Source organism: Polyodon spathula, chromosome 2 (genome assembly GCF_017654505.1).
Source record: "Polyodon spathula isolate WHYD16114869_AA chromosome 2, ASM1765450v1, whole genome shotgun sequence".
Taxonomy (NCBI): Eukaryota; Metazoa; Chordata; class Actinopteri; order Acipenseriformes; family Polyodontidae; genus Polyodon; species Polyodon spathula.
The window spans coordinates 50,229,625-50,257,132 of NC_054535.1; the positions used below are offsets into that span (position 1 = coordinate 50,229,625).

Genomic DNA, 27,508 nt, shown 5'->3' on the forward strand with positions numbered 1-27,508 from the left:
CAATTTGTTCTGAGTAAACCCTCAAAAAGTCTATGTTTGGTTGTTTTGCAATGGAATAACATAATCTCCTAATTCAGTAAAGTATTGGGTTATTTAAAAAAAAAAAAAAAAAAAAAATAAAATAATAAAAATAAATAAAAACCTGATTTTACTTCTAACAGGAAACATAAAACCCCAGCAGCTTACAAAGTTATTGAAGTTTAGTTGTTCATGTCCCTCGTGCATTTTCCATGCCAGCTCTAATACCTCTGTGCCTGAGCACAGGAGCTTTCCAACAGCTTATGTTCCACATTTTATTTTCACAGATGAACAATTCTGAGTTATTTTCTCTTTCTCTGCTGCTGTTGTGGACCTGCTGTTGAGCTTGAAGGCGTGTGGGAGGGTAATAAAAGCCTAGCTCGTTTACTGTGGCGTAGTCTGAGTACCAGCTGTGTGAGTCAGAGTGGGCTGGTTCCTCGCTGCAGATGCTTTGCTAAGACAAAGAGAAGTGCTTGGTTCTTGTAGCAGTCTTTAGGAATTTTATAGCAGTATGAGAATCCAGAGAAAAATAAATTGCCTCTATATATCACATTGAGAATCTTATCCTGGTGTGCTTTTAAAAACTGAAAAGAAAGGGCCACATTTCAGCAACTTTAGAATGGCAGTGTTGGAAACAGACGATAACAAATACGTACTGTACCCTAGTGTAGGGCAGTGGTTATTAACGGGAGACCAGTGTCTATTATAGGCAAACTGTATTACATTTGAGTACCTACTGCCCTAATGCATGTTGCTACTGCCATTCTGGTGTGTTCTCCTGGTTTATCCTGCGACTGCTGTAAAACTGGTGATGTGAACAGCGACCTGGACCTCATCATCGTTGGGTAAGTGACATTTATTCAAGGACATAAAACCTGTCAGCATTATCAGCTGAGAGTTAATGATCTAATTTGTGTACACTGGTAAAAAAGGTGTTCTTCTGCTTTGAAGTTTCATATAAAAGGTTGTTCCCCGCTGTCTTTCTTTACCCACTTCTTTATGATTTTATTTTGCATTTAAATATTGTTCTCTACATCAATATCTGATGGTCTTGTTTTGTTATTAGTATGTCATCTTTACATTTCTTCCTTTTATCATGTAATTAAATAAACTCATTGTAAATTTAACAGATTGGTTGTGACTTAATGCCATAGCTTTCCTTCCACTCAGGCTCAGGGATGTAGTTGACATTTCATATACAGATAGCAGGGAAAGTGGCAAAAATGTCAGGGGGATACATATGGAATGAAAACTTCAGCTCACTTCAGTAACATCATAAAATTAGACAGGAATATTGCCTGCTTGTGCTTCATCTACATCCCTAAAGACTGATTTTGTGGTGCTTTAAAAGCTGTCTATGCTACAGTAGCTGTTTGTAATCAAATCTATTTTCCGTTATGACAGTTTCTTTTTTTTATTACAAATCTAACTATTGTGGCCAACAAATAAATGTTCATATCTCAAAACTAGATATATTTTTATTGTTGTTTGTTATGTGATTTTTTTACACGTGTGTTTTGTTAAGCAAACACCTCAGCTTAGTTAACATAATATTCAAACAGGAGCAGATGTCATTTACATTATTCATCATTTCCATATAATTGTGCCCCTGCCTTGTACCGCTTGAATTTTTAATGCTGTAAGTGGCAGATGGATTAAAGAACGTTTTAATCTGACGTGTAAAAGCTGGCACTCAACTTGAATAGCAGTTTGTATGTTTAGGCAGCTAATGGTCTAATCGATTAGCCTTCTAGTTAAACTCTGTTTTTATCAGCTGCATGTAAACTCTGCTGGGAAATGTTACATGGCTGATAAATATGGTTGTTTAAACCATTCAATTGTACAAAGGTCACTTCCTCCTCTCACAATGTGGCCCAAATTGTGAATTTAAAGATATTGCCTCACCACTCTGTTCACCCTCCAACCTAAGCAATGTTGCTAAGTTACAGTTGAAGCCCAGAAAGGCTAGTCTCTACCTCGACTTGTTGGGTGTCTGACCAGTAGAGGTCGCTTAAGTGTCCAGGCCATGTTCTTACCTAACCGATAGGAGCACAACGTTCCTGGCTTCGCTCTGTAGGCCCCCTGCCAAAGTAAACAACCCAGGGCTGAAGTTACTTATAACAACTACTTTCAAAATAAAGCCAGAATACATAATAAGAACTCATATTAAGTTACCACGCACACACACACAGCAATTACTGTTGCAAAGGTTGCAATAAATATTGAATTTTCTATTATACAGTGCCTATAGAAAGTCTACACCTCCTTTAACTTTTCACATTTTGTTTTGGCACTGCCTCAGAGTTTAATGCATTTAAATAAGGATTTTTTCCACATATCTACACACCATTCTTCACACTATTAAGGGGAAAAAAGTTTTTATTGAGAAAAACATTATATATTAAAAATACAAAACTGAATGATCATAATTGTCTCCACCCCCCTGAGTTAATACTTGGTGGAAGTACCTTTGGCAGCAATTACAGCTGTATGTCTATTGGGATAGGTCTCTACCAACTTTGCACATCTATATTTGGCAATATTTGACCATTCTTCTTTACAAAACTGTTCAAGTTCAGTCAAGTTCCTTGGGGAGTGTTGATGGACAGCAATCTTCAAGTCATGCCAGAAATTTTCGATTGGATTTAGGTTGGGGCTCTGACTGGGCTACTCAAGGACATTTACCTTTTTGTTCCTTAGCCACTCCAGTGTAGCTTTGGCTGTGTGCTTTGGGTTGTTGTCATGCTGAAACGTGAACTTCCGTCTCAGTTTCAGCTTTCTTGCAGAGGGCAGCAGGTTTTGCTCAAGGACTTCTCTGTACTTTGCTCCATTAATTTTCTCTTCTATTCTGTGCCCCAGTCCCTGCTGATGAGAAACATCCCCAACATGATGCTGCCACCACCATGCTTCACAGTAGTATTGATGTTCTTTGGGTGATGCACTGTGTTGGGTTTGCACCAAACATAACGCTATGCATTTAGGCCAGAAAGTTTCATTTTAGTTTTGTCAGAACACAAAACTTTTTGCCACATGGCTACAGAATCTCCAGAGTGTTTTTTTTGCATACTTCAAACGGGATTCAAGGTGGGCTTTCTTGAGTAATGGCTTCCTTCTTGCCACCCTACCATACAAGCCAGATTTGTGGAGTGCTTGGGATATTGTTGTCACATCCACACTTTGACCAGTGTTGGCCATAAAAGCCTGTAGCTCTTGCAAAGTTGCCATTGGCCTCTTGGTAGCCTCTCTGATCAGTCTCCTTCTTGCTCGGTCATCCAGTTTGGAAGGACGGCCTGATCTAGGCAGGGTCTCGGTGGTGCCATACACCTTCCACTTCTTAATAATCATCTTGACCATGCTCCAAGGGATATTCAAGGCCTTTGATATTTTTTTATACCCATCCCCTGATCTGTGCCTTTCAACAACTTTGTCCCAGAGTTCTTCTGAAAGCGCCTTGGTGCACATGGTTGAGTCTTTGCTTTGAAATGCACTACCCAGCAGAGGGAACCTACAGGAACTGCTGAATTTATCCTGAAATCATGTAAATCACTACAATTTAACACAGGTGGAGGCCACTTAACTTGGTGTGTGATTTTGAAGGCGATTGGTTACACCTGAGCTAATTTAGGATTGCTATTACAAAAGGGGGGGGGGGGGGGGGGGGGGGGGGGGGGGGGGGGGGGGGGGGGGGGGGGGGGGGGGGGGGGGGGGGGGGGGGGGGTTGGTGTGAATAGGTTCAAGATAAAGTCAAAAAATAAAACAAAATTAAGTAAAAGAAAACTGAAAGAAATTTATAAAGAAGTTTTGAGAGAAGTTTTGGGGTAGGATGTGTAGATAAATGAAAAAAAAAAAGATGCATTTTAATTCCAGGCTGTAAGGGAACAAAAGATGAAAATTTTGAAAGGGGGTGTCGTCTTTCTATAGGCATTGTAGTTACAGTTTTGTAGTATGTTTTTTACCTCTGCCATTACAGGGAAGTAGATTTTTTCCAGATGGATACTGGGTTGAAGATGCAAAACTAGGGCTTGAGGCTATCAGAATATATGCAGTAGCACCGACATTGTTAGTCAATCACAGATACAGACTTTTTTACACCCCCTCAACTGGCAGCTGATTTAATGATGGCAAAGCAGCAGTTGGCATATTCATTTTTTATCTGCAAGGATTTTATCAAATTTATACCACACCTACGTTGTATTGCAGCCAGGGTATTGGCACAAAGCAATCATTGCAATATTAATATTAATGCGGGAAGCAGCAAAGTGGGGCACAAGTTTTATTCTTGAAATGGATTCATGGTGTTTAATAGATCTGTTTTTCCTATTTGCCTAAAATGGTCTCTTGGTTTTGAAAGATTTAGAGAAGTCAATATCTTCTAGAATCGTCCCCTCTGCATTGTAACTTACTTTACTCCGTTACAACTTGACCTTGATCCTTATCAGCAGTTCTGTTGCTAGCTTTACAGACCATTCATTGTCACAGAACACCTAATAAGTATGTATTGCAATTATTTAAATAAGCAAAGGACTGTCCATATCAAATGATATGCACAATATAATTATAAAAGAAAACCTAGGACCAGTTTTTTTCTAAACTTTTAAATTACAAAAAAAAAAAAAAAAAAAACACAGTTGATTAATTTCATATGCCTGATTTTAATAAATAATTCACTGAAACAGCAGTGCTGCTCTGGTTTTACTGCACAGAAATTCAATTTAAGGTAAATGTTTTTTTTTTTTTATTTTTTTTTTTTCTAAATGTTTTTGAGTAGACTTTCACTACAACTTTATTATATAAAACGTCATGCACCTGCTATTAATAATGTCAAGATCGAAAGTCCCAGTTTAAAAATGTACTTTAATTGGTTGTTCGTGTGTGTGTTTTTTTTTTTAAACAAGAATGGTGCATGATATATACTGTAGTGCTTAAAACAGTTAATGAAATGACTTTCACACAGCAATATCATGGTTAATAATTACCAGAAAGACAACATCCACATTGCCTCAAGACATTTCAATTTGCATGCAATACTAACTCAACCTTTATTATGTTAATTTCTGTACTCATTTCATTTCCAATGTATGGATAATTAAAAATTGGGATTTTCACATGCAAATTAGGTGACCGTTTTAATTTCAACCCTGATAAGCACGCCTATTTTAATTTGTTTGCATACTGTTATTATTATTATTATTATTATTATTATTATTATTATTATTATTATTATTATTATTATATAAACCTTGACTGGAAAAAAAAAGAACTAAAATCAAACTGAACTTGCTGTTTCTTATTTTCATTTATAAAATTGCTCATCATTTCATCAAATTTATAGAACATAGTTTCCTAACATTTTATTATACACATTGCAAACAAATGCACTTAAACAAAATTTAGCTAATTTAGTAATGCTTTAGATAAATCTTTGAAATTAAAAATGTGTTCCAAGCATACATTATTTTAACGCTGCTCTTATTTCTTTCAGAAAAGGACTGTACAAAGGAATCCCAAACCATCATTTTCATGGGAAGACAGTCGGTTCTCTCCCTACACTCTTTACAAAACATGTTCTGGGAGCTATTGAAAGTTACCATAGGTATTTCATTTTTTTAATTTCTACTTTTCTTTAGAGCAGTTTAATGTATAAAGCATTTTAGAACACCCCTTGCCTTGCCTTGCCTTGCCAAACATTCACTTATTAGGTATCTCTTTCCCAGTTAGTTTACCACATACTGTTTGGCTACTGCTTATTACTTAGACAGAAGTGCTCAGAATTATGGCATTTGCGAAAGAAAAACAGATTTTCTAAAGCACAATAAAGATCAGTGTCCGGGGTCAAAAATCAACTGGGCGATTGCTCCCAAACGTATTTAAATCCCTGGCACTCAAAATGTAATTTTGCCTTATGAAGATCGTACTGCTACACTCCTTTTCTGCAAATGAAAATTCTCTGAAAACAAAACAGTAATGTTGTCTACAGGGCCTTATGATAAGACAGAAGTGTGCAGTAATACATGAGGATGGAGAGTTAAATAAGTCTGAGTGCTTTGGTTTGCCTTCATATACACTAAATTAGAACACAAAAGATGGTTAGGTGATATGTGAAAGCAACTCCATCCCATGGGACTCTAACTAGTAAATTAAAAAAGCATCAATTGTATTAATAGTGCCACTAACACTGAGAAATACAGGGTAATCATTTATCATTTTCAAATACAATGTAAAATACTGATTCATCATGTAATTGGATTATTTTTGTACTTGTCCCCTCAGTGACTGCTTAACATCTGTGTCATCAAGTGGTCAGACTACACAAATAGGTCTTAATAACTCCTGGTCCGGAATCCAGAGTTATGCAACTGGTCTGTCTACTGAAAGAAGCTCTGTTTACTCTTGGAGAGATGATGTAAGTAACTGTGCGACAAGTAAATGAGCAGATTCTTGCAGATTTCGATTTTCATTTCAATTCTATGATTCCATCCCCCCCACCTTGATTTCAGGAGTTTGATAGGATTAACACCCAAAAAGTCCACCAGCTGTTATGGGATGTTGCCGAGATGTTATTTGAAGGCAAGGTGAGTTCCAGAACACAAAGCCTACAGACGGAATGTAAAGAGTGGACCAAGCATTCACCCCATCTCAGGTGAGATATTCATGAACAATATGGGTTCTCAGATATTATAATGAGATGTACTAAAGCTGCCGACAATTGCATCAGTTTGGTGAGAACTTTTGAAAGCACGTTTTAAACAGTCGCAATAAGCAAACCTTTAAAAGGCAGTATGCAAAACACTGCCCTCTAACCGTGGCTGCTGTGATTGCAACAAGGAGACATCGTCTTCAGCTAGAACGAGTGATTTGTAGGATTTGTAGGATGAGAAGAGAAAGGGTATTTCATACCCGCATTACCCTCTTAGATTTAAATGAAGACCAAATTAAGCACAGGTACAGGCTCAGCAACCACATAATTCTTGAGCTGCTGCCTCATTTAAAAGATGACCTGGAGCCTTTCACCCAGAGAGGCCATGCTACCCCTGCAGTGGTCAAACTATTGTCCACCCTGCATTATCTTGCCTCTGGATCCTTTATTAAAAAATTAAAAATTAAATACATACCTTTTTTTTTGTTGAAATGTGAATCCTTTCAGAAGATTTGTTTTTTAAATATGTTATTTGAAAAAAAAAAAGTTCCTTGCATTCAAATTAACATTTTGAATGCTCTTTTTTGATGTCTGTGCTTTTGAATAGTTAGTTTGGTAGAGAAAAAAAAAGTTTGATCATCCATCATCTCTGCTCTGTCTTTGGTTGGCTTAGTGGCTACTTAGTGGCTACTGTAGCCATAACACCGTCCTCATGATACAGCCTTAGATGACGTAATCTACATTGTCAAAGCCACCATCAGATGGATATTTCTATCAAAACGTTAAACAGTTTGCTAGGTAAGAAATGTATCATTGTTGATTCCTATGCCAGTAGCAATAGTATACTAATGTCTGTTCATTTGGATCTCTGTAGGATTTTGGGAAGCCAGTTATTATTGCCCAGAGATGAAGGATTTCAGCATGTTCAGAAGAGAACATCCAGTTCTAAAACAATGCCATCAACAAGCTTCCTGGACAGCACAAGTGACATGAAAGAGTAAACTCTATACATTTTATGCTATTACATTGAAAAAATATTGTGGGCCACTTAAAAAAGATGTTTGCTCTGTAAGCACATACTATTCAGAAAATACCTTGACTCTGTTGTTGTGTAGGATGCAGACCTGAAATGGTTCAAAGAGAACAGCAATATTAGCTTTTATCTGTACATCACATCACTTTGTCAGATAGGAAAGGGAAATTACTGTGAGAAGACAATGCAGCTAGAAATTCAGAGTCATGCCGTTAAAGGTAAATCATCTTGAGATCTTGATAATTAATTATTTACACTGTTGTATAGATATAAATGTCACCCGTGCACCTTTGACTGTACTCATACCTATGACAAGGGCAGAGGTTCAAAACTGGACAGATGGAAGAGGAAGGTATTGGAGTGTGGCTGGCGAATAGAAGGAGCTCACACATCACTGTCAAAATTTAGATAGCATTTGCTAATTACTTAAAAATGCCAACCCACATTGGAGAACATATTATTTATCTAGCAGTTAAGCAGCAAAGTATACAAATAAATGTCTTAATACATACATACATAAACTCCACTCATTCACACCTTATGTGCTTGATGTTTATGGATGGATAATATATAGCTGTATGCTATGGTTTGGATTGTTGAAAAATAATCTTTCTGGTTAGGTAACTTTATTGGCAGCTTTTTTCAGTTATAACAAAAAATGATGAGCTGATGACGGTTTGGAGTTAATAGATTGTAAATCAAGTTTTCTTTACCATATACTGTATTGGAAAAACAAATGTTGTAAAGAGAGACCATTGACAGCATAGCAACAGCAGCCTCTCTAAGCTGAATGGCTAATGCAAAAGCAGCGCTTCTTTTTTATTTAAAAAAAAAACAGGACCCTAGAACAAGGACCAAAACCCGTATCATGCAATAGCTATAACTACATATGAGTCTATGGCTGATGGGGTATTTGCACTTATGTAAACAGTGAACAGATTTTCTGAGTTCGACTAAATACTGTTGAACAGATTGTCAACATTGCTATGAGGAGAATTTCTTGGCTTGGCATACCTACTGCTCCATTTGAGAAATATGTTGTAGAATAGGGGTAGCAAGAATGTATTGAACCAGCACATGGTCAGTATTTGCAGAGATGCATAAGTGTTCTGGAACGTACAGTATACAGCATCTAGCATGTGTACTCCATTGGAGTTGATGTAGTAGATTTTAGCAGCAGGTCACATTGTTCTGTACCAAATGTGGGTATTTTTCCTAAATGATTTTAGTACTTCTGATGTCAGTTTTCTTTGTAATGTGTTTGCAAGGAGACGTTCCGCTTCATTTTACAGGCTGTGCCTTTGGGGTCAGAAGCTGGTTGCAACACTCTCCCCAGTGCACAGTGCATTGGGCTCCAGTGAGACTTCATGTTCAGACCCTTCCCTCTACTCCTTCCTAGAGGAAGAGATTTATGAAGTGGATGGGAAAATAGAGGAGTACTTTGCTTTTGATACTAAAGAAATGTAAGTTACAACTAAATTACAGTCTGCCTGTCTATCTATCATTTTATCAGTTTAAATGTAATACCGAAATAGACAACCCATTGTGATAATTTAAGTAAATAAAGGGATTTGAATAATCCTTTTTTTGGTATTGTGTATTAATAGACAACCCAAATATACTATACACTGTAATATAATGCAGCATGAACACTAGAGTAGATAGAAGCACTTAATGCAGAAGGCTACAGCTTGAGTGAAGAAACTTTTCAACTCATACCGAATGAAACTGTAGTGGTGACCATCAACCTACCTGTCTGTCTGTCTGTCTGTATTTCTTTTTTTTTTTTGTACTTATTAGTGATGATGAGGGCTTGGAATTTAGAAAAATTCCAAAGAAATGTAACCGGGGTGTTCCTCCTGTTTCGCCTAATGCTTGTATCAAAGATGCCGTCACTGCTGAAGTGTTTGATGATGTCTGGAGAGATGTGGTGGAAATTATAGGAGAGCTCATAAGGAAGCACTGGGAGAATGAACTCACAGGTACTTTTATAAATAAAATGTGTAGTCTTTCTTTGGATTTAAAGATGCTTTTGGTAATAAGAAAACATGTTACTTGGATTCTTTGATATCGCTAGATAATGCAAAAATAGTAATCCTTCCAAGTCCACAAATACAGTACCAAGGAAAATAAATAAATCACTTTTTTTAAAATCTACTTTAGTATTTACTTTTATATTAAGGAAATTAAAGCATGGTATCATACATATAATTTTAGTTAAAAAATGTAAGTTTATATAAAGTCCTTAACTATAAATGAAAACATTCAAAAAAGCTACCTCATGAAAATGCAATAGAAGTATTTATACACTCGTCAAATACACTGTCCATGGAGTATAAGGCCAACATGGGCAGCCAGGACGGTCTCTAATTCCTTTAGGGAACTTGGCTGTGAAAATCTGCAGCACGCCATCTGTTTTTCACAATGGCTCACAATAAAGCGCCAGTAATTTATGCAATCTTTGTTGGTGACCGTATTTCCATAAACTGAAAAAAGGAAACCGGGTAAGAGATGGTCGGTGCTCAGCAGAGTTCACTTGCAGAAGGAAAAAACAAATAAGGCAGTTTCTTATATTTTATATATATGTTCAGATATTTTATAGTTTCATATATTTTCCTTACAATTTTACTGGCGTTGTTCCTTGTCTTGCTGCTTTCATTCATTGTGTGATGCTGCTTGATACCAGTTGTAGTTCTTTGACGATACTATTTTTGTGAGGGTTTGCTTGCTTTTCAGCAATTTGTCATTTGCTGTACAGTCCAGCCTTCAGACAAGACAGCCTTCAGGGTGGAGACATTGAAACGTGATTTTTCAGGAAACCACACGTCATTCTGAATTGAAAAGACACGTTCAACAGGTGCTGTACTACCAGGCAGACACAGCACAAATTCCACAGCCTTGGTTAGGTCTGCGTATTGCACTGCATTACGATCCATCTCTCAAAGTCTTCTGCCACCTTTTGGTGACGGGCGTTCTCTGATGGTTCCAGTCTGAAAGACAACTGGAGACAATTGACTTTGCACTGGACCACTGTGGCATATTCCTGAGCAGAGCCTGCTCAATCTTTTCAGTGCACTCAAAGGCATGTCTCCAGTGCTGCAAGTAGGAAAAATTGTTGACTACATTGTAAAACTCCTTTTCTTTCACTGGCCCGTATTCAACAAGAGCGTGCAATAGGTTCTTCACTTCTGTTGTGACAAATCTTTCTCCAAGCTTCTCCGATAAGTTAATGTGCAGGGAACATATTTGCAGCGCAACTTCTGTCACCAATAAATCATTTTTCTCGATCGCCTCTGTTATCTTTTGGAACGTGACAGTTTGTTTGCTGGGAAAGACAAGCCACAGTTGAGTGGCTGGATCATCAAAGGGCTTCTTTAGCAGTGTCGGGCACCGGCAAAGTTAGTGTCGGTGTTGTCTGCAGAAATCCCAGCAATCTTGTCACTAAGAGAGTACTTCTCTATCACTTGCTGGATGAATGCACACTGTGTTTTTTTTTTATTATTCTGGGTAGAGACCAAAACTCAATAATTTTTGTGCAAACTCCAATAAGTGGGAGAAAATACCGTACAAGAACAAAAAATAGTTTTTGCTTCTTTTTGTTCGACGCATCAACACTAAGCGTAATAAAGGAACACTTGTCCAACTCAAGCTGCACTTCTTCAATGGGTAAAGTGGCTAAGACATTGCAAATGTTTGCCTCAGATTTTGTGCAAGCAGATGAAAACAAGGTACAGTTTCTTAATTGTGTACAGTCACTCGACCGAAATCTGTGACATTGCCACACTGAGGGATAAGCAAACACTCCCTTACTGGGAAAAAAAAAAAAAAACTTTTCCAGCTTTTGTGTCCAAAAATCCAGAAATACTCGTCGTTGAGCACTCGTGTTTCTTGCTTTGAAGGTGCTGGGTAATGTCATTTCAGAGAAATGTGCTCCATACTTCTCGCACACAACTTTGCTGTTGTCCGATGTTGAAGTGTCTTTTGTTTTAAACATAAGAGCATAAGAAATTCTAGAATGAGAAAAGGCAATTTGGTCCACCTGTGCTAGCTCACTTAGTGCAAGCGTAGTCCCGTAAAAAAGCTAAAAAACCCTGAACCATTTTGTTATTAGGGGAAATTAAACCTCTGGGAATCCGTGGTAAACGGACTGCTCTTCCTCCAGGCAGCTAGCTAAGGGTCTTATTATGGTCACAGAGAGGGTTATACAGTATTGTTCATGACAGCATCCAGTCTGTTCTTGAAGGATCCGATAGTCTCTGCTTCAACAACTCTGTCCGGCAGCCTGTTCCAATAGTTCACCACCCTTTCTGTGATAAAGCTCCTTTTTCACTCAGTTCTGAATATGCCCTTCTTCAGCTTCTACCTGTGGCCCCTCTGAGGCCTGTGAAAAATAATTCTCAGCAGTACTTTGTTAAACCCCTTTCCTTCCAGGAAAACGCAACAGCAGTATCCCTTCGTGTTGCATGGCGTCTTGCAAAAAGCCTTTCACTGAAACTGAGCTTTTAAAATTGTGTGCTATAAATATGCTGGAAGAAGTGCTAAATCATGACGAAAAAACTAAAAAATCTACCATAGAGCTGGTTAAACAAATTATATTGTCTAATAACAACTGTTAGAAGGGTCAGGGTGCTTGGGGATGACAGTTTTTCCTCTACTTTCTGATCTGAAGAAGGCCGATTTCATGTCACTTGCAAGTGATGAATCCTGTGACAAAACCGACGTTGCCCAGCTTTCCGTTTTTGTGTGCTTTTTGATGGCAGGTCTTTTCGAGAGGAGCTGTTATGTCTGATTCCTTTGCATGGGCACACTACTGGTGAAGTCGTTTTTGAAGAACTAACCAAGTTTTTTTAAAACAATTTGGATCTTCGCAAAATTAAATCAGTCATCACCGACGGGGCTCCGTCTATGCTTGGCTCTCAATCATGTCAATCCATTGTATAATTCACCAATCCGTGCTCTAAGCAAAACTTTGTGGAGCACTGCAGGAAACCATGAATACAGTTATGCGACTTGTTAATTTAATTCATGAGAGCTCTAGTCTTCAGCATCGACTCTTTAGGACCCTTTGGAAGATATGTCAGCAGCACACAAAGGCCTGCTACTGCACAACGATGTACGTTGGCTTAGTAAGGGTAAAGTACTGGAGAGAGTGTGTGCACTGCAGGACAAGAACTGTATTTTCTGTGCAACATCACGTCCCATCTAAACCGCAAGGCCGAAACCACACTGTTGCTAACCTTTACGAGGCTATAACAGCCTTCCATAGCAAACTGACTCCTTTTAAAACAGACTTGAGTGGAAGGATGCTCCACTTCCCTTGTCTTGGCCAGCACTGTGAGAAGAGTAATTCAACCATAGATGCATACATGTGTACATTCATGATACGGTTGGTTAAACTTCTCTGCATGTTTTGAAAACTTCACATTCTCCACTGAGCTCCTTTTATTTCTCCATCAAACATTTTCTGTATCTGCAAACGGACAGTGGACTGCCAAAGCAAAGAAGCTGCTTCCTTCATTGGATGAGGGATCTCTCCAAGTTGAGGTGGTGAAACTTTTAAACTCGGACGTGCTCAAAGGCCAACACAAAGATATAACCCCGTGGAAATTCTGGATCAGTGTCATTCCTGCATCTAAATTCAAATTTGCCAAAGCTTTTGTGATGTTCTTGCTGACAATGTTTGCATCCACCTATATTTGTGAGTCTGGCTTCTCCACGATGAATCTAATCGAAAACCAACAGAGAAGTCGGATAACAGACAAGCACCTGCATCAATGCCTCCGCAATGCCACAACATCTTACCAGCCCAACTTCAAAAGGCTAGCATCTATCCAGCGCTGCCTCTTTGCTCATTAATCAGTGAGTTTTGTTTTTTTGTAAAGAGCAAAAGAACCAAGGTTGTAATTTTTTGTCTGGCTTGCTGCTTCATGTCATTCTTTGAAACTGGCCTTAATTGGGGACCCCTGGCTTATATTGTTGAGGTAAGTCACCACTAAATTGATCCAAATACTTTTTTTTTTTTTTTACTGTATCCTGGGTGGTCTGAATAATTAAAAAAACTGGTGTTATTAAAAGTTGAATAGTATATTCAATAGTCTATTTATAAGCCCCAGCACATTTTTTTTTTTACTGTATCCTGGGTGGTCTGAATAATAAAAACTGTTTTATTAAAAGTTGAATAGTATATTCAGAATAGTCTATTCTGAATAGAATACAAGTCATCAGTTGGAATGAGAACACAGGACAACCTTAACATAACCAGGGGCCGCTATGGCAGCTCACAAAACGACTTGTGGGCCGCCACCAACAAAATTGAACAGTTTTTAACTCAATTGTCAGGTTGAAATACCTACACAATACCAACGTATTTACAGAAACACACTGGGCAAAGCATAGAATACAATTATACTGTATTTATTTATTTAAAAAAATGGAAATCTTTAAACAAAGATATTACCGCTATACCGCTGCTATCGTCTTTTTAGTCAACAATCTTAAACCACACAGAATTCACAATGTAAAACCACGCAGAATTCACAATGAAAAACCACGCAGAATTCACAATGTAAAACCACACAGAATTCACAATGTAAAACCACACAGAATTCACAATGTAAAACCACTCAGAATTCACAATGTAAAACCACACAGAATTCACAATGTAAAACCACTCAGAATTCACAATGTAAAACCACTCAGAATTCACAATGTAAAACCATGCAGAATTCACAGTGTAAAACCATGCAGAATTCACAGTGTAAAACCACACAGAATTCACAATGTAAAACCACACAGAATTCACAATGTAAAACCACACAGAATTCAAACAGTGCTTATCTGTGCCACAGCAAAGATAAATAACTATTTAAATGGGTTTCATTTACATTTACTAGCTGCCCGTTACTTTTGTGTTTCTCAAGGAAAAAAAAAACTCCAATAAAAAATAAGTGCGCAAATAGTATTTTGAAGGTACGTGGATTCCCACCAAAAGCAGCCATAACACACAAATGCAGGTTTAATCTATTCCCATTTAACATTACGTGTGGTTATTAAATTGTACATTTTGCTCCCATCAAGGGAAAAAAAAAAAACATTTCTCTTAAATTAAAACAAACAATTTATTTAATTTGGCCAATTTCACCTCTGTCGTTCCACTGGCTCAGCACTTCACATACAGTTACTGCATAAGCACTGATTACGTACTTCCACGTGACGTTGGCTGCGTGCCTTTGAACTGTTGCCTAACAACCACTGACAGACTGCGTACGATGTGAGAAAATCACTCCGGCAGCAACAACACAGAATCTGGCTGCGCAAATGCCTAAGCGGCTGATCTAATTAATGTTTTTTTTAAATGTAATACATTGATAAAGAAACTCAGAGGGGCCGCCACCAAACCTCAAATGGGCCGCCATTGGCCCGTGGGCCGCCACTTGCCGACCCCTGTATTAAAGTAAGAAAAATGCTCAGAATCTGTTAGAATCTGTCACTTACCTGTACTATAAGCGACACATTGTCTTCCCCGATGTTGTGATGGGTAAATGATATAATTTATTAAGATTTAAATGTATATTGCATTGATTATAAGGATTTTACCAAATTTAAATGTAACCATTGTTCTGGAGAATTATGTATATCTGTTCTCAGACACCCCCCCCCCCCACACACACACACACACACACAAAACACTTATGCTAGCTTCAAAGACTCCATGCTTGGAGCTCAAACTAGTTTTAGTTTTTGAATAAACAAAAATGGTCTGCTTATGACAATTAATCCTTGGAAGATACTTCAATGACTGGCCCACTTGTGGATCAATGATATCTGTTGACATTAACATTTATAGTGATATTTTAACAGATGATGATCAAGAGAGAGCCGCTTATTTTTTGAAGGATAGAAAAAGGACTGTTTTTGTGTCACAGACATGTGTGTGTGCTTCCCTTTTCAATTCTCTCAAAAAGCTGGCTCTTAACATTGGCTCTGCACACCTACAAGCAATAAGGATGAGAGACCTTTGAAAGCTACAGCCTACCATCTGAGTAACTGCCACTGCAAGCCTCCATCTGACCTGCAGAAATAAATCTTCATGCTTGTGTCCAACTAAAAGTAACTTATCCTGCAACACGCTGCTGCTTGTTTTAAAACCACAGATAGCTTCATTCTTGTATCCTGATATTTCTATCAACAATCTAACAAGGCCATCACCAAGAATTCATTTATTTGAGGAAATCATAGGGAAAAAAGGAAACCATCTTTTAAACCATTGGGAACCAAATCATTCCTTGAACTTTGCAAAATCTTTGGAACCACTAGGAATGAACAACTTTGTTGCGAGACTCTTGTAAACCGATTTCTAAATGAAAGTTTGGTAACTATGTGACGATTTATTGAATTTCTTGGTGCAAAGAACATTTGAACATTGAAATAACCAAAAGTAATTTTACTTTTGAACTGTTATCTGATTTTATTTTTTCATGTTAAAAGTACTGTTAAGGTATGATACCTATTAAATTAATGGGGAATATTATTTAAAATATTAAATTAGCCATATTCATACTGAGCTTTTAAATATATATATTGAAGATACCAAGATATATATAAGATATATATATATATATATATATATATAATATATATATATTATATATATATATATATATTATTTAATCTGGTATTTACATTGACTGGGGAGAGTTAGATAATATTGTCTTTTGAGATGCTATAATTAATGTATATACTAACCTATGTAGTAAATATCCGCTACAATGTGAATAACAAAAAACATGAATTAACTGTAACTGTTCCCTTTTGTTGTTTGCGGTTATAGAAGAGGATACACAAATGGTTAACCTAGAAACTCCACGTGGCAAATTGTTACCTGTGCCTGTGTCCCACGTGACAGTCGACACCTTCAGTATCCCACCCTCAAGGGGCTCAGAGTCAAGGAGTACATCCTTCTGGTCAAATGTTATCCCATCACAGGTATGAATTTCTGTAAAAAAAAAAAAAAAGTCAATTTAGGTATTACTAAAATGGCAGAAAGAAAAATGTGTTCACTGATCCAGCTGTTTAAAGAAAAACACTGCTTTCAAAATTAATAGGACAATGTGATTATATGTGCAATTTAACCATACTGTAGAATAAGTCACGACAACTTCTCAGTGGGAATTACACTTATAAATCTATTGAAGAGTGTACACAAAAGCATAATGAAAAGTAATGTAGTAAACATACAATTCATTACCTTACAGGTAACATACATTCCACAGGGAAAATTGAAATGCCAAACTTTGAATAAAGAGTTTATTCTCTTTATGATACTTCTAGTGACTTCTGTCAAGAATGACTAAGGCAGCCTGTATCTAAATATTCAAAACTAAAAGGAAAGCTGTGGATTTTCAGTCAGTTTTGTATTGCTTTTCATGGCTTTTTAAACATTTTTTGTTACACTAGCAGCACTACTTTGTGCAGCAGTGCTACCCCATACTGGCATTCAGTGTCTAAGGCTTTACATATAAATAATGCTTTGTTATTTGGGTAAACTAAGGAAATGTCTTAGACTGGTCTTGGATGTTTTGACAAAGCATTGAAAAAGAGACTTTTCAAAACCAGAACAAGTTTTTATTCCCCACTGGTATATAGTAGAGCTGGTGGTGAGCACATGTTTCCATATTACAGGAAAACTGCTAGTCCAATCGTCATGAAACGTGGTATTAATATTATTTTGCATGCATTACTGAGAATATCAGATTCACAGGATATATGGCGATAGCTATCTTTCTGTACATCTGTATGGTACACTTTGATATTGCTTATCAAACTGCGATTAAACTTATTCTATGCTATTATAATTGAGTCTTTACATTAAGTTAAAAATGTGATGTATGATGGCAACTAGATGCACACTTAGCAAGTTTATTACAGATAGCAAGATGTAATAAAGTAAAACAGATTAACTGCAAACACAATCAAATTAAATTGCATTCCAAAACCAGATAGTACAATAATCATCTTACTCATTAGAAAAAAAAATGTTTTCCTCCAGGCCTCTCGCAGGTCAAGTGCGTTCCACAGTAGTTTGAAAGGTGTTATGACTATACAAGCAAAACCCCTGCAACAGAGGCATGCCGGATTAACCGAGAAGACACAGTAAGTACATTTTTCCTGTAAGCTGAGTGACAAGAACAAATATTGAGAGAAGATACGTAATGGTTCTAAGTGGATAAAGTAAAAAAAAAAAAAAAAGGAGTGAGGGAAGTTTTGTGATGTAGCATAAGAAACATTTTGTATGGACATACATGTATATACCAGGGATTCCCACCGTTTACAAGTTTTACACACTATAATTGTATAAGTTGTCTTTCGATATTGTATAGCTAAATGAGTTTCAAATGCTATTCTTTTACAAACGTGTTATTGTATTTGCTGGTAATTAATTGTGTATTAACTTCATGCAGTTGCGACCAAGATGAGAAGCACCTAAGTATGGGTCCCAGTGTTCTGACCTCAGCTCGGAACCGACTGGGCCGAGTACAGGACCACAGTGTTTTATCCTCAGCCAAAAGGGTGCAAACAGCTTCCTGCAAACCAGTAGCTCAGCGCAAGCTGCCAGTGCTCAGCTCAGAGGCACTACCGTCCAAGACCCACAACGCTTACAGAGATGACGTTCTCAGAGGAACAAAACTGTAAGAACAAGAACACTTTCAATGAGCAAACCAAAAATGTCATCTATTACTGATCACTGAGATTTGTTTTTTACAGCTGTTTCACTTTAAGAAAATAGCATCTATTTATAGTTGTAATTTGCTACAATATTGTGGCTAGTAAATTGCAAATATAAAATCCATATGTAGAGATTTGCCCGTATAAATAATTAATCTTTTTTTTTTTATAATCTTCAATATTGCAGGAGCACTGGTACTGGTTGCGTATCCTCCACGTCGGTACATACTACAAGGAAAAAACATTTGCCACCTATTCATTTAGAAACATTGGAAAATAATCTTTCAGTGCCTCATAATCTGCTGGTAGGTATATATGGATGTGTAATACCTGATACTAGGCTTCAAGAAAGACAGCATAGATTATTGGTACAGTCAGGGCCGGCCTTACCTTTTTGTGGGCAATATGTGGTGGACAATGGGAGCTTTTGTTACAACTAGGTATTTATGCCCCCAGTCCCTCTCTCTGCCACTACCTGAACTCAGAAATATTGTCGATTTTTTTACTTGTTAAGTTGACGGAAGCAATTATCAATTTTGTTCTGTGACAATGCTGTTTGATCGTGAAATATCTTGAAATACCTATTTTTAGACTGTGAAATGCCATTAAATAAGCCATTTTTTTACATTGAAAAAATACAGCCCTAATTATAATACGCATACACAAGTACATTTTAAAAATACAGTAGATGTCGCTTATTAGCAATCCTGATATAAACAAGTTTTGGTTATTATTAACATTTTTGTTTAAACCAGTCCTGTCCCATAGACTTTAATGCTAATGGATTTTAGATATTAACAACGGCATGCCGCTTAATGACAACTTTTTCAAAAGTGCCATGGTTACAGAATGAGCAGGAATGCAAAACGGGCACGCATTTCAGCTTTTCTGTATACGTCATAATGTGATAACGTACTGAATTCACCCTTGTAGTATTAAAATTGCTGATAGCCTAAACAGTATTTAGTAGACGGGGATGCTCTGTACATTTATATCCACTGATTGTTTATATGTAGGCCTATATGTAGGCCTAATGGCTTCTAAATGTGTCGACCTGTCTATAACCGATAAAGTTCGGATTTTGAGTCTCTACGTGAACCCGGAGCTAAGCAAATGCACATAGTGGAAAAGTTTGGCATTTCAAAATCTTCAATGCTGACGAAACCGCTCTGTTCTACCGGGGCCTTCCAGACAGCGGACTTCGTTTGCGGGGGGAGTGTTTACAGGAGGTAAAAAAGCCATGGACTGCATTACATTTATGTGCTGTTCAAACATGGATGGGACAGAGAAGCGCCCTCTTTTCATGATCGGAAAAAGTAAAAGCCCTCGCTGTTTTCCAAAAGATCACTCGCACCTTCCTGTGATCTACAGGAATTCTGGAAATCCCTGGATGATAAGTTCACTGTTTATAGAGTGGCTGAACAGGGAGCTGATGCTACAAGTCCGTCACATTTGCCTTTTAAGTGACAACTGCCCAGCTCAACTATGCAACATGAATGGTCTCATATTGTGTGGCAGTTTCTCTGTTAATCAACTGATGGTCATGGGGGTCATTAAAAACTTAAAAGGCCACTACCGCTCTCGTCTCAACTCACACATTATTGCCTGCCTGGATACTGACCCACAGCTGCGAGCGATGGGTGCTGTGATAAGGATAATGCTTCTTGATGCACTTCACCTAGTTAAAGAGTCTTGGGCCGCTGTTCTCCCCGAGACTGTTTCCAACTGCTTCAGAAAGGAAGGGTTTGTGTTTGCCACAGACAGCGAGGTGCAGATTGATTTTGATGCGCTTGCCGATGTTGCCATTCCTGACAATCTCACAGCTGAGGAGTTGGAGGCCACGGTGGAGTTTGACAATCAGGAGGAAACGGCAGGTGAGCTCACAGACGCAGAACTTTTGGAGGCAGTGACACCTGACAGGCACCCACAGGTGGAAGAAATAGAAGATAATACTGCACCAGAACTTTCACTGAAAGAACAGGTGCAGGCAGTGGACACTTTTCGCAGGATATGCCAGAATCGTGGCTTTGATAACGGCTATGAAGCTGCTCGGAAAATTAAGAGGGATTTACAGCTGGAGATGGTGAATCATAAAAAGCAGACAACATTGGACAGCTATTTTTAAAATTGTGCTTGATTATTAAATATAAGTACAGTATCGACAGTTTATTTTTCTCTAAGGACATTGGTAGTACAGTACGTTGTTGAGAAGGACAGCAGCTTAACATTACCAATATTAGCCTACTGTACTTTAAAAAAAAAAAAAACACATTCACCATATTAGTTTACAATGGTTTATTCTTGTATTTTGTAACATCTATCTCAGTGATAAAACACTTAAAACACGTATTTCAGTTTCAGTGATGTGCTTTATAAAATTAACTTCAAACTGTGGCTTTCCGCTTAGAAACAACTTCGGTTATTAACAACTTTTGGCTGGGAACCAAGGGGTTGATAATAAGCGGCATCTACTGTACAATCAATGGGCACAGGCGTGCAGTCTCCCAAAACGTAAAGTATGGGTTGTTTATGAACAGGCTCTCAATAACAAATTCCAGGTGGATTATGAAGCTCTGCTACAGAACCACTCTGAGTTTGGTTACACAGCAACGCATATGCCCAATAAGAAATGGCTGCATAGGCCTAAGGTCGAATTTCTCTGTTGCCATCATTCATCTGTTTATCCATAAAGCAAGGCAGCATAAACAAAGGGAAGGTGAGCTTTCATTTTACCCTCAAGCCAGAGGTACTAGCCTCTTTGGGAATGAGAGATAACAATCCAGTCCCCATTCATTTGTGACCAGATTTAAGCCCAGGCCTGCAGCACTTTAATTCACTATTCTTCCTCATACCTTGAATAAAACAGATGTCCTAGTTTGCTGTTGATTTTAGAAGATACAGTTACATTGGCCTGCAATCAAAATCTGCATTTGAAATAGTCCAGCCTTTATTTACATTTTATTAAAACTGAGAGTTTTATTGATAAGAGCATCTGGCAATGTACAACACTTTGTTTGATTAACATTGACCTTATTTTTTTATTCCAGCGTAGAGGGAGGTACCCACACAGCAGAGTGTCCAGTGCCGTTCCTGAAAGCACAGGCCAACAGCCTCTCCGGGAACGGCCCATTGCCTTGGACCATTTCTCAAGGCCAAATACAACACACACTTTCAGGGTAGGCATGTTTATTTCAAGCTTTGTGTGTACAAAGTTATTGATTCTAGTAAATGCTAGTACAAAGCTATGTAACCAGTCATAACAACAACTCAATTAAAAAGAGTAGGGTCAAAACTGCATGCAACATTGAAACCTCCAAGAAAAAGAAAAAACTAGACAAAATGTAACTGTAGAAATGGGTCCAGCGTTTGCTACTTGTCCCAGATATTACCTTGCATACCATACTTTGACAAAACATACTGCATATTGTGTAGATTTTGATTAATTTAAACTGTAATACAAAAACTGTATTTTTTGAAATGGGATATGTGCTTTGAAAAAGAGCTTATCCTTTTGTGCAGTGGTACTCTTGAGAACCCAAGGTCAGGGGTGAAATTCCACCAGTACTCATTGGTACTCAGTACCAGGATTTATTTTAATGCCAGTGGCAGTGGATGACCTATTTACCTTAGTTCTTGGCAGCAAGATCATAAGGAGTTATTTGGCAGCTTTGATGCCAATCATTTTTAAACCAATTGGTCAGTTTCGTCTGGCTATGGATTATTATGATTGGTCAATAACGTTATCAAAATAATGGTTCCCCTTGAGGGAAGTGTCGGTTGCTTCCCAGTCTTGGAGACAGAACGGTTCAGTCTCACCTCCGCGAGGGTGGCTCGCCGCAAGCCAAGGGGAATCTCCTAATTCATATCTAAGTTATAAGCACATATCTTCTATGGTCAATTCCTGAGGTCTCTTCCGCCATGCAGCCCTCGATCATGTCCGGGGAATAGTAGTTAATTATACAATAAAAGTCTAAACGTCTAGCTGAAACTTTTTCTTTACGAGTGTGAAATATATATATTTTTTAATTACGAGCAGCTGTTAAATAACAACAGTAATGTACAATTAAAAAAATATATTTGTATCTCTAGATCGATATAGATATAGATTGTATATCTGAAAGTATTCTATTATGGGTAAATTTTTATTTCACTTCTCCACCAAATGTTGACTGTAGGTAAACCACCGTACTCCCATTCTCTTAATAACCTAAACCTGTTGCATTTTTAAAAGGTTTAATACTGATTTATAATGCAGAGTGGTAAAATGTTCATTTAAGTATTTGCTGTGCTGACTAGCAAATCTGTTTAAAAAAGACTATACTGTAATTCAGCTACTGTTGTGTAATGTTTGACCTTTTTGTATAATTTTTTATACCACAGTTGTCTTTTTATATACACTTTTTTTTTTTTTTGTTTGTTTTAATAACATCACCATCAGTATTTTAGGACATCGTCAAACAAAGAATTTACAATAATTTATTCACTGGTGCTCAATTTGTCAGATTTTTTTAATGTTTACACCTGGCTACGCATGTGAATACCTGCACTTTTTTCTTGAGAATTTCACTCCTGAGTAAGGTTACTAGTTCTAGCCTAGCTTCCACCATATACATACATTTTTTTTTAAACTATTGTTTGTGTAATGAATGTACAAAAATGAAAGATAGCTGAAATAGAAATGTAAAAATATATCTTTATTTTCTCTTTCAGTCAGACACGCCATTTAAAAGGTCTTTCACCCCATTGGATTTTGCTTGCCGCACACGGACTGGGAGAGGATCTTGCACAGGTGAAGACACTGATACTGAAAGACTTCTGGTCTCGTCATTGCATTAGATACGTTTATTATCTTAATTGCCTATATTGTTGAAGACACTTATGCCACAACTGTAACTTTCTTATCTTATCCTCATCTAAAGTTTGGGCTCATTGACCTGTTTTTACATAAGAATGTAAGGTATGATACAGCTTGCTTGTTTAAATGAATTAACTACACTGGAGAACAAAATGAAATATGTTTGCAGCATTATCATGCAATGCAATATGTTGACAGTAAAGGTGTGGAATGTAATTTTTAACCTCAAGGAACTAAAAAATATCAAGCTAGTTGATGTTGCTATGTGGAGGGGTTTACTGTGTATGGGTCAGTTGTGGGCCCCTGTAAAATGATATGATATTTCAGGAGATCACAGTTGCACAGCAATAGTGATCATTCATACAACCTCCATCCTCATGACATTTATATAAACTCCAATGTACTATAGAACAGGGGTAGGCAACCCTGGTTCTGGAGTGCCACAGTCCTGTAGGTTTTGTAGGTGTCTCTTAATCATCAATTGCTAAATACCTGACCAATTAAACCAATCATTGAATCAACTGGGGCTTGGGTAAAACAAAAAACAGAACTGTGTCCAGGACCAGGGTTGCCTACTCCTGCAGAAAGTGCATTTCTAATTTGAGCCACTAGATAGTGGAATTATAAATCTGTAAATTCTAAGATTATCTTTTTTACTTATTTTCTCTTGTAACAAGAATAAAGTTAATGTAAATGCAGCATCACACTCCCGATAGCAACAAGGTATACTGCCCATCTTTGTCCTTTTTGACTTATTTGCAGTCAAGCAAATTTTCCCATAGTATAATTAAACTTTGCTTATTAGAATGGATTGGCATCTCAGTTCATTACATTAAAACAATAAATACAACTAAGTACCGAAAGAGAACTATACACTAAAGAACTAGCTGCACAGGAAAGGAATCTACTGCTAGGGCAGGGGTGGGCAATTCCAGTTCTGGAGGGTCGATGTCCCTCCTGGTGTTTATTCCAACTGACCAATTAAGCTTCTAATAAGAACTTAATTGGTCCAATTAAGTAATTTAGGGAAGAGTTGAAACAAAAACCAGGAGGGACACCGGCCCTCCAGGATCTGAATTGCCCACCCCTGTGATAGGAGGACCTATTACATTTTCCCCTTGCTGAATCAAAGCTCATCCTCTGGCACACCCAAGCACTTATCCAAGTTTCTTCGCCTCTGTACAGAAAGAGGGTACAGTATTGGAGCACACAACAATGTATTTACAACAAATTACCATGAGGGGTCAGGGTTCTTACTCACAGGGCAGGCGTCTCCAATCTTGGTCCTGGAGGGCCGGTGTCTTGCCTGGTTTTTGTTCCAACTGTACACCAAATTAATTAATTGGACCAATTAAGCTTTTAATAAGCACGTAATTGGTCCAATTAAGTAATGCTAGGGTGAACTCGTAACAGTACGTAAATGTAAATAATTACAATGTGATCTATATGTGTCTATATTTTTTTAACTTTTAGCTGACCATGTGGATATTGGTGTGACCGGAGTCAGCGTTGGAATTTCTTGCTCTGGTTCCAGTAACTTCTCTGAACCTCTGCATCATCAACAACGGCAGCTTTTAAATCACATTTTCATTGAGGGTGAAGAAGAGAAGTGCCAACCACTATGGGGTAAGCTTTCCATGTATAACACTGTTATAAGAATAAGGATTAGTATATAACCAATTAAGAGGTGTAGCCTGAACTGATAGATTATGTGAAGTAATGTTTCATGTTGTACACCGTCAAACAGTAGGGACCACTTTCTGCAACAGAATGGATAACACTGCTGTTTTTAAAAGTAAGAAAGTTTGGCTTGTGTTATAAGTTGAAACAGTATTTCCTGGGTTTTTTTTACAATTTGTGCAGTATGTCCCTTTTAATTTAGTAGTCATTTTCAACGATACAATGGTACACTATTATCACATTTTAATGTATGGTTCTTCAGTTTTTCAGTCTCATTATATGTTCTTCAAAGGATGTTAAGGAGTGGTCATATTGTTTGTGGTTATTAGCCTTATTATATTTGTTCATTACAGTATGTAACGCTAACCTATATATTGTATTTATATTTATTTTTGCTTTTACCTTAAGGTCCTCATCAGCCAAGAGCTTTAAATCGGAATCTAACATATGGAAAAAAGAAATTTCAGATGGTCTCATCATGAACTGTATTCACCTAAACAGGGACAGGGTACACAAGAACACCAATTGTATTTACTCAAATAAAAAATAAAAAAAAAACAGCACATGACAGCTGGTGTGTATATATACATGTTATACTTTTTTAAACAGTATTATATACACTATATCAGTGGTGCACAGCTCAGGTCAGGGAGGGCCATTCATGTCGTCTGTGGTCTCCTGCTGGCTGGATGAGCTGTTCTGCCTTGGGGCGCCACACTCCCTCCGACTCTATTCCTCTTCTCCATCCAGTGGGTTGACCCGATCCCACTACCCCTCTCTGGAGATGCGCCGTTCCTTTGCCGGCATCCACTCGAGCAATGTTGGCATGCCGCCTCTGGTTAGGTCTCCGCTTGGTCCCCTCTCTTCATACTCAACACTTTCGTTCTATCCCACTTCTCTCATACCAATGTAATGTTGAGTGAAAATAAGGAGCCAGACGACCTCAGCAAGATCTCGTTTGATACAGCTTGCTAAACAGCAGACTTTATTTATCAAGGGCCAGCACACAACAATACAGCCCACAGCAGTGTGCAAGCTTTCCCCTTATAGAGCAAAGCTCAGCGAAAACATGTAACCTTTACACATGACAAGATATACAGTGTAGACATAACAAGACACGTTATTAGACCCCACAAATGCTTGACTATATTATATATATATATATATATATATATATATTATATATATATATATATATATATATATATCCGAGGAAAAGACTAAAATCGTGAAAGTCCAGTTTCAGGATCAATAATAATAAAAAAATTAAGTTTTATTCAAAATTAATATATTTATAAAATATAATATATTTATGTCACGTGCTTAGTCTATTATTTTTTATTATTATTTTATTTTATACATTTGGCTCATGCCCTGCCATTTGTTTTAATTATAGTCATATGTTCTCTAAATATATACCATGCTTTGGTAACTCATCAGAATAATGGCAGCAGATTCATATGAACTGTACTTTCATTGAAGGAATATCTGAATAGCTTTTCTAGTGAATTATAAAAAATGTTTACAGGAACAGCAACTCTTCCAGTGGCATTCTTACTTATTTGAAGACATGTTTTTAAAAGTGTGATTTTTTTTTTTTTTTTTTTATAGAATTATGCAGAATAATCCATGCTGTGGAAATGAGAGACACTGTTAGAATTTAATTTACTTTCAAACTGTACTGCTTTCCTGTACGTCCTGACATTTGGTTTTACATCTTTAATTGACGTGATGTATATGGAAAAACATTTCAAATGGTGTATATGTGTTTATACTACAACTCTTGAGAGACTATTGGATACCACTTTCATGTTCAATGCTGTGCTGAGTTAATAGATGCATTTTTTTGGCATCTACTGTGTCTTGCATTCATTCATAGCCAATGACAGAATGGCTGAGCAACAACATTTCCCAGATTGTATTCTGGTTTAGACATTCCTAAACTTTATTTTCCATACTGTTTTTTTGTCCATACATTGTACTTGTTATATAAACCGAATGCTCCATGTGCGTTCATGGAGTGCTGTGGTTATTTCGGGTGCTTGTTGGTTATTCTGTTTTCCTTGTTCATGGAGTAAAGATGTAATGGTTTAAACTTTTAAATGGTACACGAAAAAATGGCATAGAATTTCATTAAATGTTTACATGAAAATGTTGTGTTTTATGCAGCTCTTCCATAACTTTTTTTTTTAAATCAAAATATTTAATCATTCTTAGTATCTTGATGCTGTTTAAACCACTGATTAAATACTGTAAGTGAAAATCAATTTTTAAATAACTACAAAATATAAAGATGAAATAAATACTAAATCAAGCTGACTTTTTCATTCGAAATGTGTATGCGTGTGTGTGTGTGTGTGTGTGTGTGTGTGTGTGTGTGTGTGTATATATATATATATATATATATATATATATATTTTTTTTTTTTTTTTTTTTCTGTGCCAAGAAACCCCATTTAGCCAATTCTTGCATTCATTGAAAATAAGAAATACATTTTCATGTTCAGAACCATGGAGTTAATTTAGAAGTATAGTTTTATATTCAAAACGTCTGATATTTT

General features: G+C 37.2%; 1 protein-coding gene across 1 annotated transcript; it reads left to right on the forward strand.

Moving 5' to 3' along the window:
* The first annotated feature begins 429 nt into the window (after nt 1-429).
* On the forward strand, nt 430-26,080 carry fam149a (family with sequence similarity 149 member A). The gene is made up of 15 exons (XM_041224479.1): nt 430-863; nt 5,501-5,611; nt 6,289-6,421; nt 6,516-6,658; nt 7,530-7,652; nt 8,981-9,151; nt 9,489-9,670; nt 16,519-16,673; nt 17,737-17,840; nt 18,149-18,376; nt 18,601-18,718; nt 21,461-21,589; nt 23,124-23,202; nt 24,742-24,894; nt 25,357-26,080. The coding sequence occupies exons 1-15, from the start codon at nt 763-765 to the stop codon at nt 25,428-25,430; spliced, it is 2,004 nt and encodes a 667-aa protein (XP_041080413.1). The 5' UTR covers nt 430-762; the 3' UTR covers nt 25,431-26,080.
* Nucleotides 26,081-27,508: the final 1,428 nt, after the last annotated feature.